This window comes from Schistocerca cancellata, chromosome 1, assembly GCF_023864275.1.
Source record: "Schistocerca cancellata isolate TAMUIC-IGC-003103 chromosome 1, iqSchCanc2.1, whole genome shotgun sequence".
Classification (NCBI taxonomy): Eukaryota; Metazoa; Arthropoda; class Insecta; order Orthoptera; family Acrididae; genus Schistocerca; species Schistocerca cancellata.
In genome coordinates, this window is record NC_064626.1 from 468,487,512 (window position 1) to 468,504,574 (window position 17,063).

The window sequence follows — 17,063 nt, forward strand, 5'->3', positions numbered from 1 at the left end:
ATCCTGTCAGTGGACGCGTCACCTCTGAATGCAGCCACGTCATTTACCAGCTCTGCTGTAATCACTGCACAGCTTTTTATATTGGTATGACTACTAACCAGCTGCCCACCAGGACGAACAGCCACCGCCAAACTGTAACCAAGAGCAAAGTAGATCCAGTAGCATAAAGCTGAACATAATACGCTTGATTTCAATGGTTGCTTCACTACCTGAGCCATCTGGATCCTTCCCTCCATCACCAGCTTTTCTGAACTGCACAGGTAGGAGTTATCCTTAACGCACATTCTCTGCTCCTGTGACTATCCAGCCGCTACCATAACTATCCCAGCCTCAACCTATGGTAAAATACTGTCCCCACATCCATCAACCAATAGTTTCCACCTTCTTGTGTCGTCTCCTTCCCATTCTCATCTCCCACCCTGTTTATTTGCAGCCCTCTGCCAACACATCCACTCGTCTTTCCCCGTTCCTATCCTTTTTTCCCCACCTCCCTGTCCCACAACCCCCTGACGCAGCACCTGTTGGCAGTCTAGTCCCTACACACTCCACCACACAGCGTTTGTCTCTCTCCCTACCCATACTCTACTATCCCTTCCCCTTCCCCATCCCCTCCAGACTGCTGCTTGCATCCCACGTGATGCTGCGCTCCAGCCCGAGATGCTGGAGTTGGCGGTCATGTATGCTGAGGTGTGCTTGGATAGGTGCGCATGCAAGTTTTACTGATGAAGGCTGTGGCCAAAAGCTATATGCGAGTGTCTTTTGATAGTGCCTGTCTGCAACTTGCAACTTCTTTGTAGTAAGTAGAAATCTATCTTTTCTTACACTGTTGATATTCCTATCTGGGGTTTCTTGCGTTTGATTTAAAATTTGAATTTTTTTCTGTCAGTATTTTAAAGTAAAAAGATATGATTCATATTAAAAATTATTAATCAATATCTGTTAATTAACATTTCCATTTGGTAATAAAGAATTTAAGTAACAGTACAGCAAAGTTGCTACTACCAAAAATCAAACCTGCAACTTAGCAATTTCGAGACCTACACTGCTACACCCTCAGCTACCAGTGACTCTCTTCATCCTTTGACTGCTACAGATGTACTCTCTGCATTCTGTGTTGATTGCAGCTTTGATGGTTGTGTATCTGCTTGCCTAATGTTGCTACCCATGCTGTAAGATGGCATTTCAGCTGCTATGAAATACATATCATCTAATTTTAAGAAAACTATTCAGTGAAAAAACTTGGTGGTTGCACATCTTACCATATGATATCTTTGTTTGACAGACGACTAAATATCTTTTTATTATTCGTCACAGTTACTGTGCTGCACCAAAAAGAGTAAATCACTGCACGAAATTTTAATGAGTTTGTAGAGATAAAAACACATTGTGTAAACGTGGGGTATGTTTGATTTTAAGTGATACGTCACTGTGTATAAAGTGCAGGTAAGATATCGACATTTTATTTAAAACTGAGAGCAGAATGATACCTGATTTTGTTCTTGAATTATTGGTTTTTATATCGGGTGGACGGGTGCACATGGGGCGCAGTTCCGTCCCTGCGTATCCGGAGTCATTTGGTCATTACAACCATCATATTTCACAAATGGTTCAAGAGATCAAAACAAAAATCTTTGCAAATTATAGCATTCAAAGAGGCATGTATCTTATATGATAAATACTCAAAACTTTTTTATTCACCAACATATGGAACTAACTCGAGCCACAACAATGACAGGGTTGAGGAATGGGACACACAATCACTTCAAAGGAAAACCCACAGGCTGCATTTAAACAGATCCTCGGTACCTGGGGAGTGGCAGAGCATGAGGAGTTAACACTACCACAGTGGTCAAAGGGTTGATAAAAGAACATGTTTCACACTTAGCAGAACTGACCTTCAAATACAATACATATTAAGAATACTGGAGTGAGCCAGTCTGCATGGTCTCATTGTGAGTGCAAATCAGTATCTTTTGTGGGAACAAATGGAATTTGTTGACACTTTGATTTTAGTAGACACAATTACCTTTGAGTTAATGAATTCAAATACAAAACATTGAGAATAAAAGTCAGTCCATGCACTGTACCATTTAACAAACCCCCCCCCCCCCCCCCAAAAAAAAAAGGTATTATTATTATGAGAAAGATTCAAAAATATGCCTAATGACACATTCTTCACAGTGTTCTAAGTGAACCATATTAAAAAAATTTTATGTCAGTGAAATTTACAGGAATGCATCCTAATTGGATTTTGTCCTGCCATGCAAAACACAGTCAAATCAAGCAAGTGATTGTAAGTGATATTCTTGAGCTGACTATTTTAATTGCCTCGGTGATTTAAATAATATCCATTCTGTTAGATCATTTGTCCCATTACAGAGCACTTCCAGCTAAGCAGTGTTCTAATGTGTACTTCGTTACAATCACCCATTTACATTTAACTAGACTAATTATTATGTCTATTAATAAGCTATCCTTCAGAAACTCTTCCTTTTCACTCCTTGTTTAGCCTCGCGCACAAGTGAGCCATATATTTTCTTTTTAAGTGATCTTTTTCCTTCTTCATACAAGCAGAGAAAGCAATCTTTTGCAATTCCAACACCAAGTAATCAATCATTTATTGTAATAAAAACTACTGCACTCACCGTCAGAGTTTTCAACATTAATGGGGCTCTTTTTGTGTTTGCTATTATTTACTGTTTTATCACCTTGATCTTTCTCCTTTGTTATCAACTGAGCAGTATCTGATGGCATGCAACAGCCCTGAAAAAACAAAAATAACATAACAAATAAATGCTGTACTTTTTTAAGAATGTACAGCTATCACTGAAATGGTATTTATACATTTTTATTGTTCCTGTAACCAACAATCATCATTTAACATGAAATCAATGACAAGCAATGAAACCAGTGTTTCTAGAAGGTAATGGTACAAACTAAACATCTCTAATTTCGGAAGCGAGTATTAGATGATGATCTGCCATGAATGGTATGGATCTAGAGTGTCAGCCATCTGGCGACAGAATAGATGGAACTTAGAGAATTAGCAGACAAATTATTCGCATGCGGATACAGACATCAATTTCAAATACTTATGAATCAGCACACATGCACTAGACGGGGATAATGCACATACGTACAGCTGGGGGTATTTAGAGAGCATGGTTCCTGCTTGTTATTGTTTATGGTGTACTGTTACAGTTGACATCTGTGGCCAGCAGCTAATTTCAGGTTTTATTTTGGAGAGAGCTGCACATTTTTCAGTGAGTAAATTTTCGTAAAAGCAGTCAGGCCTTAGCAGTCACAGACTATGGTCTGTGTGTGTATGTGTGTGTGTGTGTGTGTGTGTGTGTGTGTGTGTGTGTATGTGTGTGTGTGTGTGTGTGTTTGTCGTGCCTATACCTGCGACTCAGCATTTCCGCTATCTGGTGAGTAGCAACTGTTCTTTTCATAATACTGTAATTAAACAAAAGCAATATTTTTTGCCAGCAGACTCCCCGAAAAACAAAAACTGACCAAAACGAAAAACAGTGTAAAAGAGAGGCATACAATGACTCTGAAAATGCAATTTTGTCAACTGATCTGAATACCTATAAAAACCCTAAGAGGTTTTGGTCTTACGTAAAATCAGTAAGCAGATTGAAATCCCATATTCATTCACTCAGTGACCACATTGGCACTGAAATGGAAGCTAACTCAGAGAAGGCCAAAATACTGAATCTTCAGAAATTGTTTTGCCATAGATCATAATACAGCCCTTTCTTTCGATCACCGAATGGCCACCGAAATGGCAGATACTGAGATAACTGTTTTGGGAATAGAAAATCAACTACAATTGCTTAGTAGTGGAAAAGCGTCAGGATCTTATCAGATATTAATGAGATTCTACAAAGACTATGGGAAAGAAATTGCTTCCCTTCTAACGGCAGTTTATCCTAGATTGCTGGAGCAATGAAAGGTAGCTACTGAATGGATAAAAGTGCAGGTCATGTGTGTTTACATGAATAGTTGCAGGACAGATGCACATAAATATATGCCCATATATGTCAATCTGCAGCAAATTACAGAACATGTTTTATGCTCAAGAATTATGACTTTTTGGAGAGTGAAAATCTCCTCTAGAAAAATTCACAAGACTTCCACACACAAAGATCTTGCGAAAATTGGTTCGCTCTGTTCTTCCACAAGACCCATAGCACTGTAGACAATGGCGCTCAGGTTGATGCCATGTTCCTTGACTTCAGGAAGGCATCTGACACCGTCCCGCACTGTCATTTAGTGGTTGGGAGGGGGAGGGGGGGGGGGGGGGGGGGGGACAAAACAAGCTTACTGATTATCGGACCAGATTCAGGAATAGAAAGTGCTGGAAACTTTTGAATACTGTTTGCAGATGATGCAGTTGTCTGTAACAAAGTAGCCACATCAGAAAACAGTATCGATTTAAGAACAACCCGCAGAGGAATGATGAATGGGGCAGGTTCTGGCAATTGACCCTCAAATGTAAATAAATAAAATATATTGTGCATACAAAGAAAAAGAAACATATTAGTGAACAACTACACTATTGATGATAAACTGCTGGAAACTACATCTATCATACAATATCTAGAACTAACTATCCACAGTGAACTTAAGTTAAATGACCGCAAATAGCAAATAGTGGGAAGAATGTAACTCATCCATGAAGGAAGTGGCATATAAAGCACTTGTTTTACCAATTCTTGAGTATGGTTCTTCTATCTGGATTCCTTTGCAGGGAGGGAGGGAGGGAGGGAGAGCAATGCATTTTGTCATGGAATTGTTCAGTCTGTGCAACAGCATTACAGAGGTGCTCAACAAACAGCTTGAACATGTACAAAAGTGAATAAATTTTGAAGGGAACTGTTTTGAGAAAAAATGAACTCATTTGCAGTAAAAAAGGTTTTCCTTTCATTGTTTCTGAGGAGGGAGAGATTATTTAATGGTGGCCTTCATTCAGAACACATTCCATACATATTACTAAATCTACATCTTTGCTTCCTCTGCTTTTTCTCAAAGTTAGAGGCTTTATTGCAAAAAACTTACAAAAACTTTACAGTTCAAAGTACTGGGCAATACCTTTTCCCATATTTCAGGCAGCATACGAGTCCTGTGGTGGATGATCTGGGCATCTTTTGAGGAGATCCAAGAACTGATCCAGTTACTGGAAGCGTTTGTCAGCCAGGCTGTGTGCCATTATCAAAAAAGATGGTAGTCAGAGGGAGTAATGTCTGAAAAATATGGCAGGGGGGTAGGACTTTCCATCTCAACATTTCCAAATATGTTTTGACAGGTTTTGGAGCATGGAGTCAAGCACTATCATGATGCAAAATCATCTTTTCATGTCTAGTGCTGTATTGTGGCTGTTTGTATTTAAGCATTCAAAGTTTGAAAATACCCGCTGTGTGGCAGTAATCACATTGGAAATCTTTTCACATGAACCACTTGAGTACAAATAACAAATCCACCAATGCACTGTCCTTTTATACCTCGTGTACATGATACTAATGCCATCAGTATATGTGCATACCGCTATCCCACGACTTTTGTCACCTCAATGTAGACTATTCAATAAAAAGTAACTTAAAAAAGAATTTTTTTTTTTGCTTATATCTTTACTATTGTTTCCCTGTTTGTTGTGTGTGTGTGTGTGTGTGTGTGTGTGTGTGTGTCAGTCAGAGTTAGAGAGAGAGAGAGAGAGAGAGAGAGAGAGAGAGAGAGAGAGAGAGAGATTTATTGTATATCACAAGAAATGTCACCCGGAGAGGAAAAAGGATAAAAACACCATTCTCTAATACAGACCTGCTCATCTTCAGAGTTACTATTCTCCATGCTGATGCTATTTTCACTGCTGCTAATGTCACCAGTTCGGTTGGTTCTTGTGCCATTAACACCAGGTTTCAGTACACTTTTATTTCCCATTGATAAAAAAGGAGCCTCAGTCGTTACTTGGCTGTAGGTTCCCGCACTTGTCCATATAAATTTTATAAGTGCTGAAGCAAGATACAGGCTCTGAAAATAATTTTGGAAACACATGAGATATAATTAAGTAGCAAAATATATCACAAAATGTAACATCTGACTGTTGTTCAATCAATGAGTTACTTTTAGAAACAAGTTAATTTTTCAGGACTCAACTTTTCATTGTTAGTTAAAAATCATACACAAAGTCTAAAGTTATAAACAAATTTCTAAAATACATAATGAAGCAACCAAAATCATCCATATAATGAAATTCTACAATTTCATCCCAGCTTATTATTTTCGTTTACCTTGTTGGCACACTTACAATAAAAAAATAACTAAATTTATTGATATATTAAAATAAAAAGTTTGGCTAGTATTAGTATTCTGAATACTGGTTATCCACTACATTTCATAACAGAATTTTGAATGTTAAGTGATGCACTTATAAGAGAACATCAATCTTATCATTTTGTTATTTTGCTCCCATCCTTTGAAAATGTCAATGATGTTAGGTTTCTTGTTGTGCACCAACCAATAGTCTTTTCTGCATTTTGCACGCAATTACTAAACACCAGTCTGTTATATACGGCCAAACACAAAGCTTCAATGTACAAGTATCTTCTCCCTACTTTCCAGATCTCTTTCTTTTCCTTTTCCAATGCTACGACAGTGGTATGTAAGAAAAAAGGTGACCGTATGCACAGGGGGGAATAAGAAAATTTTGGATGCCTCTTGTCTGGTATCTGTGTCGTCCAGTCATTGTCTACCCAGATAACTGGAAAGACTGGGATGACCACCACATTGGGCTACTGTTTCTGCTCCTGATTCTCCCTTGAAAACTTAGTATGCTTGGACAACTATTACTGTCATCTCTTAACATAATGTGTGTCCTGTTTGCTTTATGCCATCTATAATGAACACTACAGTGGCTAAGTATCCTCAAGCAAAGCTAAACTAACATGAAAATCAACTCTCAACATTGATACTTTGTGCCAGACTCTGACTCATACATGGGACCTTTTCCAAGGCAAAGGTCCCAGATTATAAACCCAATCCAGCTTGCACACAGATTTAATCTGCCAGAACGTCTCAAATTACTGCACCCTACACTGCAGAATGAAAATTCATGCTAAAAATTTTGTGCACACCCCAAAGCACATGTTATATAGATGCAGCAGAATGACACACAGTATTCACCGCAGTTTAATAAACATATTGCAGTATATTGAAATACAGAATTGTTACACAGAGATTGTACAATTATTGATAACAACACTTAATCATCATCACACTACAGGTCAACTACTGTTGTAGAGTATGTGGAATGGTGATAATGTCATTGGGCAGGGGATGTCAAGAAAATGGTTTTCTCTTAAGGATGATCATTTTGACATTAGTGCCCTCCACGTCCCGGAAGATCTTTGAGGTTTGATTAAGATCGTTTAAACACATTAATCCCCAATGATCCACAATGTACTCGAGAACTGGCAAACATGATGAACTGTGATTTATTCCACCATCATGTGACATTTGCATGCAATGGGGAAGTTCAAAAATCGGGTGTATGAATACCACATGCTCTAAGCCAAAAATCACAAAAATCAGCCAGTGGCCATATGTGCATCTCTGCTTGTTCATCATCAATTGCCTCGTGAACAACACCGACATTCCTATCCTGTACCGTTACTGGTGATGATAAATAGTATCTTTATGGTAACATAAGGAAAAGAAAGGATTTGTCAAGCCTAAGCAACGCAGCAACTCCCTGTAAAAAGATCTGCATGCATTCACAAAAAATCATGTTGTGCATCTGTCTAAAAAGCAACAGTGTGGTGTACAATGAATTCCTTCCCTGAGGTGTACCATAACTCTTGACATTAAACTGTCAACAACTGAGTGGTCTTGCAGACGCAATTGAAGAACAATGACCAAGAAGACTGCGTGAAGTGATGCCATGCCACAATAACACAAGCCCACATTCTGATAGACTGACAAAAAACACAATATAAGAGTTGGGTTGGAAAGTCATTCCACATCCATCTCACTTACCTGACCTTGCGCCCTCAGATTTTCACCTTTTCTGCGCTCTATGGTACAACCTTCAAGGAACTCCTTATGCGGTTGAAAATGCACTCTTAACATGGCTCGACAAGTTCTCTGCCACAAAATCAAATGATTTCTACAATCACGGAATCAAAAGTTGCCCAAGCATTGGCAGATTTGTAAACAGTTAGGAGAATATATTTTTGATGACCCATGTCTCTTTCATGTGTATCTGTTGTGCTTATATTAAACTTATGGAAAAACACTATGAACTTACGCACCAACCCAATATTATTATAAACGAGAACACATACTCCTGTAGCACTTCTGATTACACCTTACTACTTTCTCCCCAGACACATTAGATGTTGTACAAGACATGTTTTAATACCACAGATGCAACCATTGCCAGTACACAAACAATATGAAATATTTACCTGCTCTGTGTGGTCTTTAGGTTCCATTTTACAAAGAAGATTGTACAGATGTAACACAGGCCCAGATTCCAAGTTTTTAATGAGTGGAGGAAGAAGGTCATGAACTTGCTTACTGCAGTGTTTTAACTGTGCAGCTTGCCAAATAATGTCTATATGTTCATCTGTTATCTTGCATTCCATTGCTAAAAAGCTGAGTATTATGTGACTCTGCTTTATTACCTAGAACAAAACAAACAATGCAAGGACACTTTCTTCCATGAATGTTACAACAATTTACTTTGCACACATTTCACAACACTGATTTGATTTGTTCAACACAACATGCAAGAACAGTAACAACTCGTAACCCAGAAATAAACAAGGTGGGGATGGGATTCTGAGCTATTTGCACCACCCATTCTTTCTTTAGTGTTCTAATTCTGGATGTAATAAATAAAACAAAGTTGATGGATCAGCTGGGACTATGCACTAAAAATACAAACTTCAAAGCATTACGCATTATCCCTAAAAAAAAAAAAAAATTATTTAATGACGATGGTGCTTTATAACGTACTGCACAAACACCAAATTATTTTGAAGTTACTGACAAGAGAAGTTATGATTTGACTTCTGTTTATTCAGCTCACCTACAGCTATGTTCATTGAAAGTATACCACCTCACATTTAATACATATTAAAACACTTAAATACTATCCTCACACATTTTCTAAAGGCCGTTAGTACTCAAATTCGCAAGCACAGAGTAAACCAAGATCAGCCTGCATGGACCATAGGACTTTGACAACCACCAGCCAACAAGCTGACCTGTCACTCCCTGGTTACTTTTTGCCAATTACTACCGCAAGAAAACTGGTTATGGTGAGATACATGTACTAACCGATCTTGAATCATATGAAATGACTGATTTCCAAGTTGATGCTCAAAACCCAGAAATCCTCTACCATACAGCTATACAAAAATGTGAAAACATCACATATGAACACCTTCGTTAGTCACTGTCTTCACCCATTCACCTCCTTCCCTGTTCTCATTCCAGCACTACACAGTCATCATCCCACCACCACACCCAGTCTTCATATTTCTCTCCTTTTCCGCTACTCCATCCCCACCCCTTCCCCACCTCTCCCCTGCCCACCATCTAACCTACAGCACTTCACTGTCCTCCACTTCAACATACTCTCCCCACCCCAGCCTCCTCCTTACCCCACCCAGTTACCACTCCCACCCATCACGAACTGGTGCTGCTGCTCGCAATGTGGTTTCAGTTGTCTGAGACTCTAGTCGTGTGTGTGTGGGGGGGGGGGTGGTTATGTATGTCTATTGTTGACAAATGCCTTAATGGCTGAAAGCTTTAATTGTAGGAGTCTTTTTGTTGTACCTATCTGCGACTCAACATCTCCACTATATGGTGAGTATCAACTTTCCTTCTCATAATATTGATATAAACATTTAATGTAATTACGATTGTTGTTGTTGTGGTCTTCAGTCCTGAGACTGGTTTGATGCAGCTCTCCATGCTACTCTATCCTGTGCAAGCTGCTTCATCTCCCAGTACCTACTGCAACCTACATCCTACTGAACCTGCTTAGTGTATTCATCTCTTGGTCTCCCCCTACGATTTTTACCCTCCACGCTGCCCTCCAATGCTAAATTGGTGATCCCTTGATGCCTCAGAACATGTCCTATCAACCGATCCCTTCTTCTCGTCAAGTTCTGCCACAAACATCTCTTCTCCCCAATCCTATTCAATACTTCCTCATTAGTTATGTGATCTACCCATCTAATCTTCAGCATTCTTCTGTAGCACCACATTTCAAAAGCTTCTATTCTCTTCTTGTCCAAACTATTTACCGTCCATGTTTCACTTCCATACATGGCTACACTCCATACAAATACTTTCAGAAATGACTTCCTGATACTTAAATCTATACTCGATGTTAACAAATTTCTCTTCTTCAGAAACGCTTTCCTTGCCATTGCCAGTCTACATTTTATATCCTCTCTACTTTGACCATCATCACTTATTTTGCTCCCCAAATAGCAAAACTCCTTTACTACTTTAAGTGTCTCATTTCCTAATCTAATACCCTCAACATCACCCGACTTAATTCGACTACATTCCATTATCCTCGTTTTGCTTTTGTTGATGTTCATCTTATATCCTCCCTTCAAAACACCATCCATTCCGTTCAACTGCTCTTCCAAGTCCTTTGCTGTCTCTGACAGAATTACAACGTCATCGGTGAACCTCAAAGTTTTTATTTCTTCTCCATGGATTTTAATACCTGCTCCAAATTTTTCTTTTGTTTCCTTTACTGCTTGCTCAATATACAGATTGAATAACATCGGGGAGAGGCTACAACCCTGTCTCACTCCTTTCCCCACCACTGCTTCCCTTTCATGCCCCTCGACTCTTATAACTGCCATCTGGTTTCTGTACAAATTGTAAATAGCCTTTCGCTCCCTGTATTTTACCCCTGCCACCTTTAGAATTAGAAAGAGAGTATTCCAGTCAACATTGTCAAAAGCTTTCTCTAAGTCTACAAATGCTAGAAACGTAGGTTTGCCTTTCCTTAATCTTTCTTCTAAGATAAGTCGTAAGGTCAGTATTGCCTCACGTGTTCCAGTATTTCTACGGAATCCAAACTGATCTTCCCCGAGGTCGGCTTCTACTAGTTTTTCCATTCGTCTGTAAATAATTCGTGTTAGTGTTTTGCAGCTGTGGCTTATTAAACTGATTGTTCGGTAATTTTCACATCTGTCAACACCTGCTTTCTTTGGGATTGGAATTATTATATTCTTCTTGAAGTCTGAGGGTATTTCGCCTGTTTCATACATCTTGCTCACCAGATGGTAGAGTTTTGTCAGGACTGGCTCTATTATGATTATGGACTTTTTAAAAAGATAAGCAATGATAAACAATTATTTGTACTTTATTTTTGAAATATATGTTTCAAAGATGATTTTGCACAAATAGATCGATAGATGATAGTATTTTCTTTGCTACATGTTGCTGGAGGTATACATTTGTCTTTGGGTAGTGAGTAGTATGAGTTTGAAGTGCGATGATGGAGTATAGGTTGTGAGTGTTGTGTTAGCATCACGGTCGATGTTGAATGTGATGTGAAGTGAAATGACAGAAAATGAACACCTAAAAGTCCACTAGCCGAGTATCCTCTAGAACAGTATAAAAAGTTACATTTCAAAATGAACTATGAGCCTATGTCTTACAAGAAAAAGAAGAAGAAGAACATAAGATGAATATTATGGAAACTGTTTATTTAAATTCTACCACTGCTACCCCTATCTGCAACTTATCTCTATCTCAGCATACCATGTACTGTGAAAATGTGGCCAGCTGCCCAAATTATTAATTTACTTCAAAATTAATAAATAAACTTTGGGCTACAAGAAGGTGGTGACAGCCAGACTATGCAGCTTGCTAGCTGGTGGTTGTCATAATCTTACGGCCTATGCAGGCTTCATTTACTCTGTGCTTGAGAATTTGAATACTGACGGCCTTTGAAAGATGCCCGAGGAGGGTACTGACATGTTTTAAAATATATTACATGTGAGTTAATAAATTTTCAATGAACTCAGCTGTGTGGGTATGTGAATTCAATAAACAGAAGTCATAACTGCAAAGCTACTCCCTTTCTAGCTTGTTATGGAACATAGAATGGTGACAATTTATAATTTATTTTAGTTTATTCTAAATTAATTTCTCACACTCAGTCACCATAACGTGTTGTACAACAAGGAGCAGAAAAAAACTGAAGTCAAATTTTGTTGAGCAGATCAGGGATATTCACTTTTCCAGAGCTAGATATTTTTAACATCTACAATAATGAGACAGATCCATTGTTACTCACTGTAAAGACGACACACTGAGAATCTGACAGGCATGAAAAAAAGACTGTTATGCATTATGCTATCAGCCATAGCCTTGTCCAGAAAAGAAAGGAAAACACACATACACTTTCACATAAGCAGGCAAACATGACTGCTGTCTCCAGCTGCTTTGGCTACAGCTCTACAGTTAGAGAGGGCAGAGATAGTGGTCATGTGTGCCAGCTTGTGTGAATGTGTGTGTGTTTTCTTTTTGCTGAAGAAGACGGGCCCAAAGATTAATGTGTAACAGCATTTTCATTGTGCCTGTCAGCAACTCAGTGTGTCATCTTTATGACGAGTAGTAATCTATTGTTTTCGAAATTGTTGATTTTTGTGACCTGGACTTCCCATCGTTTTATTTATAATGTCTGTAAAATCGCCCTTTTAACTATAAGACACAACAAATTTTAGTGACACTCGCGTTCTCGACCACAATCAATAATCATTGGTTGGCAGTTAATTAGGAGAGGGAGGGCGGAAAAAATTTTGTTTTCCAAGAATATGCCTATTTTGTAGTGCGCATCTTCCTGAATAGCTTGATGTATACATTTGAGAGATTATAAGGCACATTATTTGGTCTGAACTGTACCAAGATGCAGCGCCATACCCCTTCGCACAACATTCTTGTCATATGTAAGTGCATTTCACTCTGTACAATTCAAAAGTTTATATTTGCGCCAGAGATTGTTATTCATGAAACAAGGGACTATTGATATCGATACTTTCTCTGCTGCTATTGACATGCATTGTTTTGAGTGCTTATTTTTGTTTGTTCTCCGTTTTGAAAAGCTTATAACGATACAGCCTTCCCCAAAATTCGAATGAAATGTCTGATACCACCTTTTTTATATGCATCCGGATAGGTATCGGACAATTCAGTTGTTCCGAAGGCCTTGTATGTGTGTCTTTATATATATCACTATGTCCTATTTGATAAAGAACTTGATACTCATTGAAAAGGCATGTGGACTGATCTGAAAGGTCGTGCGTTGTTGTAATTATTGGTGGATTGTTGTCATTGATAAAATTATGCACATACTCTAAATTAAGTAACAAATCAAGAAATTGAAGTAATAAGTCCTTAGCAATAAATAACTAGAGGCTGCAGAGATGTTAGCATGAAAAATCAATGGTTTTAATTAACAAAATTGTAATCTAAAAATCCAGTAACAGAAGACCTCACTATCTTGAGAAACAACTTAGAAGTTATTACCAAGCGAAGTATATTCATTTGCTATTTATTTTTATGCCTTCCTCGGCAATTAATATTCTTTGTAATTATATTTCTAATTAACTCTCCAATTGTTTACTTCTCACAGTTTTCCAATTTCCAGAATTTGAGCCTTATTTGTGCATTTTATGTATGCAATCAGATAAAGCACAACCTCTGTACTACCATTGAATGTTAGTAACCAAATTCAAACTGTAATTAATTACGTAACTAAAATAATACAAGAAACACTATTGTAATTAAAGTTCAGAATGATTTTCTTATGGAAAACTAAAGATATTGCTATAAGAGACTGTCATTCAATGTTGTATTTTACACCTTATTCGGCTGTAACAACAATTTCTTTACATTTTGTAAATTTTAATTGCAACATCAAAATTGTACAAAATTAATAATGCTTTATTTTGGAGGCTATTGTTGAAATTCTATATAAAGCGATGTTGCGACAAGTCAGTTTTGAAGTTAATTTTGTAAGTCAAAGAGATCAGTGAAGCCTGTCCGTGGTTTGTTTACATGATGAGTGCGCAGTTCAGATGTCAATTAATGTGAATAAATTTTGTGAAGCATGAAAATTTCATGTTCATTCATCAATAGACCAGGCAGAAGAAACTTAAGTTAAGTAATATTCAACATGAATCATTACAAGCTTGTAGTGTGGTGTGAATTTTGAAACAGTTTTCAGTTGGCTGTGTTATTTTTGTGTTTGTTTCTGGCATATTATCGCACAATATGCCTAGAATTCGTTGCTTCAACTGTAAATAATGTCACCAGGGCAACAGATGCACAGTAAAGGGTGTTACAACAAATGTTACACCAGTGGGTCAAGACTGCAACCTCTCAGAGCCAGTAAACAAACCACCACCGAGTACTTCAAGAAGGAAACTTGTTTTTGGTGCTAATAAAAATGGAGGCTGTCAATCTGAAGGTTCGTGTAATGTTACTCTTGATGTTAATATACTGTCACAGTTAATATTGGACAATGTTATGTGCAAGCATTGCTTTGTTGTGAAGTGTGTTTCTGTGGTGGAAGTTGCGAGTCCCAGGAAAGGCCTTGCTACAAACTTATCTGTGATATCCAGCAAATGCAGCGTTGCTGCGTCTTGTATGACATCTAAAATCATAAACAAAAGTTATAATGTGAATTTGAGGGTAGCATATGGCACACGCTGTATTGGTAGGTGTAAGTTAATGAGAATTTCACTCTCATTTAAGTATACGGCCGAAAGAGTCAGCCTTCAGGATTTGCGAAACGAACCCTGTCATCCAGGACCACGTGCCACAAAGGGTGCAGATTCACCATGAGATGGGGATATTCCCAGGCGTCTATTGTCTAGAGAACCTACGTCATAGGGAAACCCAGTAGAAGCCGTTTGTGGCCGAGGAGATGTAGTAGTGTTAAATATGACGGACCTAAGATTGGCTATAAGGGGTAACATTTATGAAAACTGTAGTAATGCTGGGAATCAAGCCACAGTAATTTTAATCTGCCATCCTCCATAAATTTTCATGGTGATCCCAAAGAACTTGAATTTTGATCATATCTATAATAGTATAGGCAATGCTAAAATCTGAACGCTTTGGTTGATCTTAATGACCGACATTTCATATAGAAGCCCATCATTAAAATGACAAACGTTGTAAATATCAACTCTGTAACTTTATTTGTTTAAAATATATAGTAAATTTAAATTATCAGTATTTTAGTTATGCATCAGATCATCATTTCCTCCACACAAAACACATTGAACGATGACAGCATGACACCTTATTGAATCTTTAGGTAATAGAATATTTGCTGTAATGTTTAGTGCAAAATAGTTACTTTTGTTTTTTGTTTATTTATCAGAAAGCACATTTATGCAAGACATTCAAAGCTAAGAAGGAAATTATATTTGTTTTATGTAAAAGAATTTAATGTTTATTATGTGATGGATATTATTGTTACTTTATTTAGAACATGAAAGTGGTCAAGCTTTGGATATTTAAATATGTTAAAATGTAAAATAATGTAGGATAGGCTGTAGCCAATCAGATGGAGGCTTCAGGAAAGAGAACTGCCCTAGACAGTTGAGCAAGTATATTCGGCGTGCAGGAAGCACAGCCAAGGATGGATAGAGGGAGTGCTGGTGCAGACACGAAAGCAGACAGTTCGGCTGGAGACACCAAAGGGTTCAGTTCAGACTGAGACGCAAAAGTGGACAGTCCGTCTTTAGGCAGCTAGGAAGTGAAACGACTTAGAAACTTTCGTGTTGTGTGATATCGCGGGACTTGCGGTGAGCAGCGCGCGCCTGGTGTGAACTCTACCTTTCTGCATAGTTAACGAGCTGAAGTATTGGACTTTTAATTCGCGATGCGATTGTGAGTGATCGAACTGTGTCAAATGGATATGCGCTCGAGTGTAACAGTAACTCTAAATATGACCACTTTCGCTATTAGTTTGCTTTCTGAATAAACACACTGTGCGGCCTACATCATTTATGGGTCATTAATTTAGTTCCCGATATTATTATTGCAGTTATTACGTGTTATATTAACTCGGAATTTTGCGAAATTGCCATCAAATAGATAATTTAACCAAAGGGTCACAAGTGTCTAATTTAGGGCTTGTAATGCAAAATGTGCGGTTGAACCCCCAGATGAGTTTGATCCAAGACATTTCGAAAAAGAGGAACCGCATGTGAGCCCAAACATCTTTGGGATGTTAGCTCGCATAGGGGACAGAAGGCAGCAAGAACACTTTGTGGAGTGATAATCTTCCACTGCCCCCAGGCAAAATTTGAGAAACTTTATGGCTTGGGGCTGTTAAGGAAGTTGCAGAATCATCAATGAAAAGTGCTGCAGAAGAATCTGTTTCGAAAATGATGGTGGCACAGACATAGTGGCCGCTTTTGATGGTACCTGGCAAAAGAGAGAGCACACTTCATTGAATGATGGTGTTACAACAACATCTGTTGACACTCGTAAAGTACTAGATGTTGACGTGTTGAGCAAATTTTGTCATAGTTGTGTGAAAGGGATTCCAGATCATGAATGCAATATGAACTATAAAGGCTCAAGTGGAGGTATGGAAATACAGGGAGTTGTCAGCTTGTTTACCAGATCTGTTGCCTCCCGTGGCCTGTGAAATGTAAAGTACCTTGGTGATGGTGATAGTAGAGCTTTCCTTGAGTTTCAAAAATGTGCTCCATATGGACTGAGACTGTTGCACAGAAGTTAGAATGTGTGGGACATGTACAGAAAAGAGTTGGCATTAGGCTTAGAAGGTCGAGGCAAGATTTGTCATGGGAGGGGGAAAAAAAAACCTGATGGGAAGGGAATAAAAGGGACAGGGCAAGTGAAGGATGCAGAAATTGACAAGCTACATATTATGGCTTGGCAATAAGAAGGAACACAGGGGACTTGAAAAATGTGAAGCAAGCACTTTGTGCCTTATACTTCCACAAAATTTCCACAGACAATAACCCTATTCCCAACTT

General features: G+C 38.3%; 1 protein-coding gene across 1 annotated transcript in view; it reads right to left on the reverse strand.

The window, feature by feature from the left end:
- The window catches only part of LOC126177063 (ubiquitin carboxyl-terminal hydrolase 34), a 479,314-nt gene that overhangs the window by 434,752 nt on the left and 27,499 nt on the right, over positions 1 to 17,063 (reverse strand). Inside the window, exons 7-9 of the mRNA XM_049924303.1 lie at positions 8,466 to 8,684; positions 5,821 to 6,030; positions 2,646 to 2,763 (exon numbers count right to left, since the gene is read on the reverse strand). Of these exons, the coding sequence (XP_049780260.1) occupies positions 2,646 to 2,763; positions 5,821 to 6,030; positions 8,466 to 8,684 (547 nt within the window). The remainder of the gene's footprint in view (positions 1 to 2,645; positions 2,764 to 5,820; positions 6,031 to 8,465; positions 8,685 to 17,063) is intronic.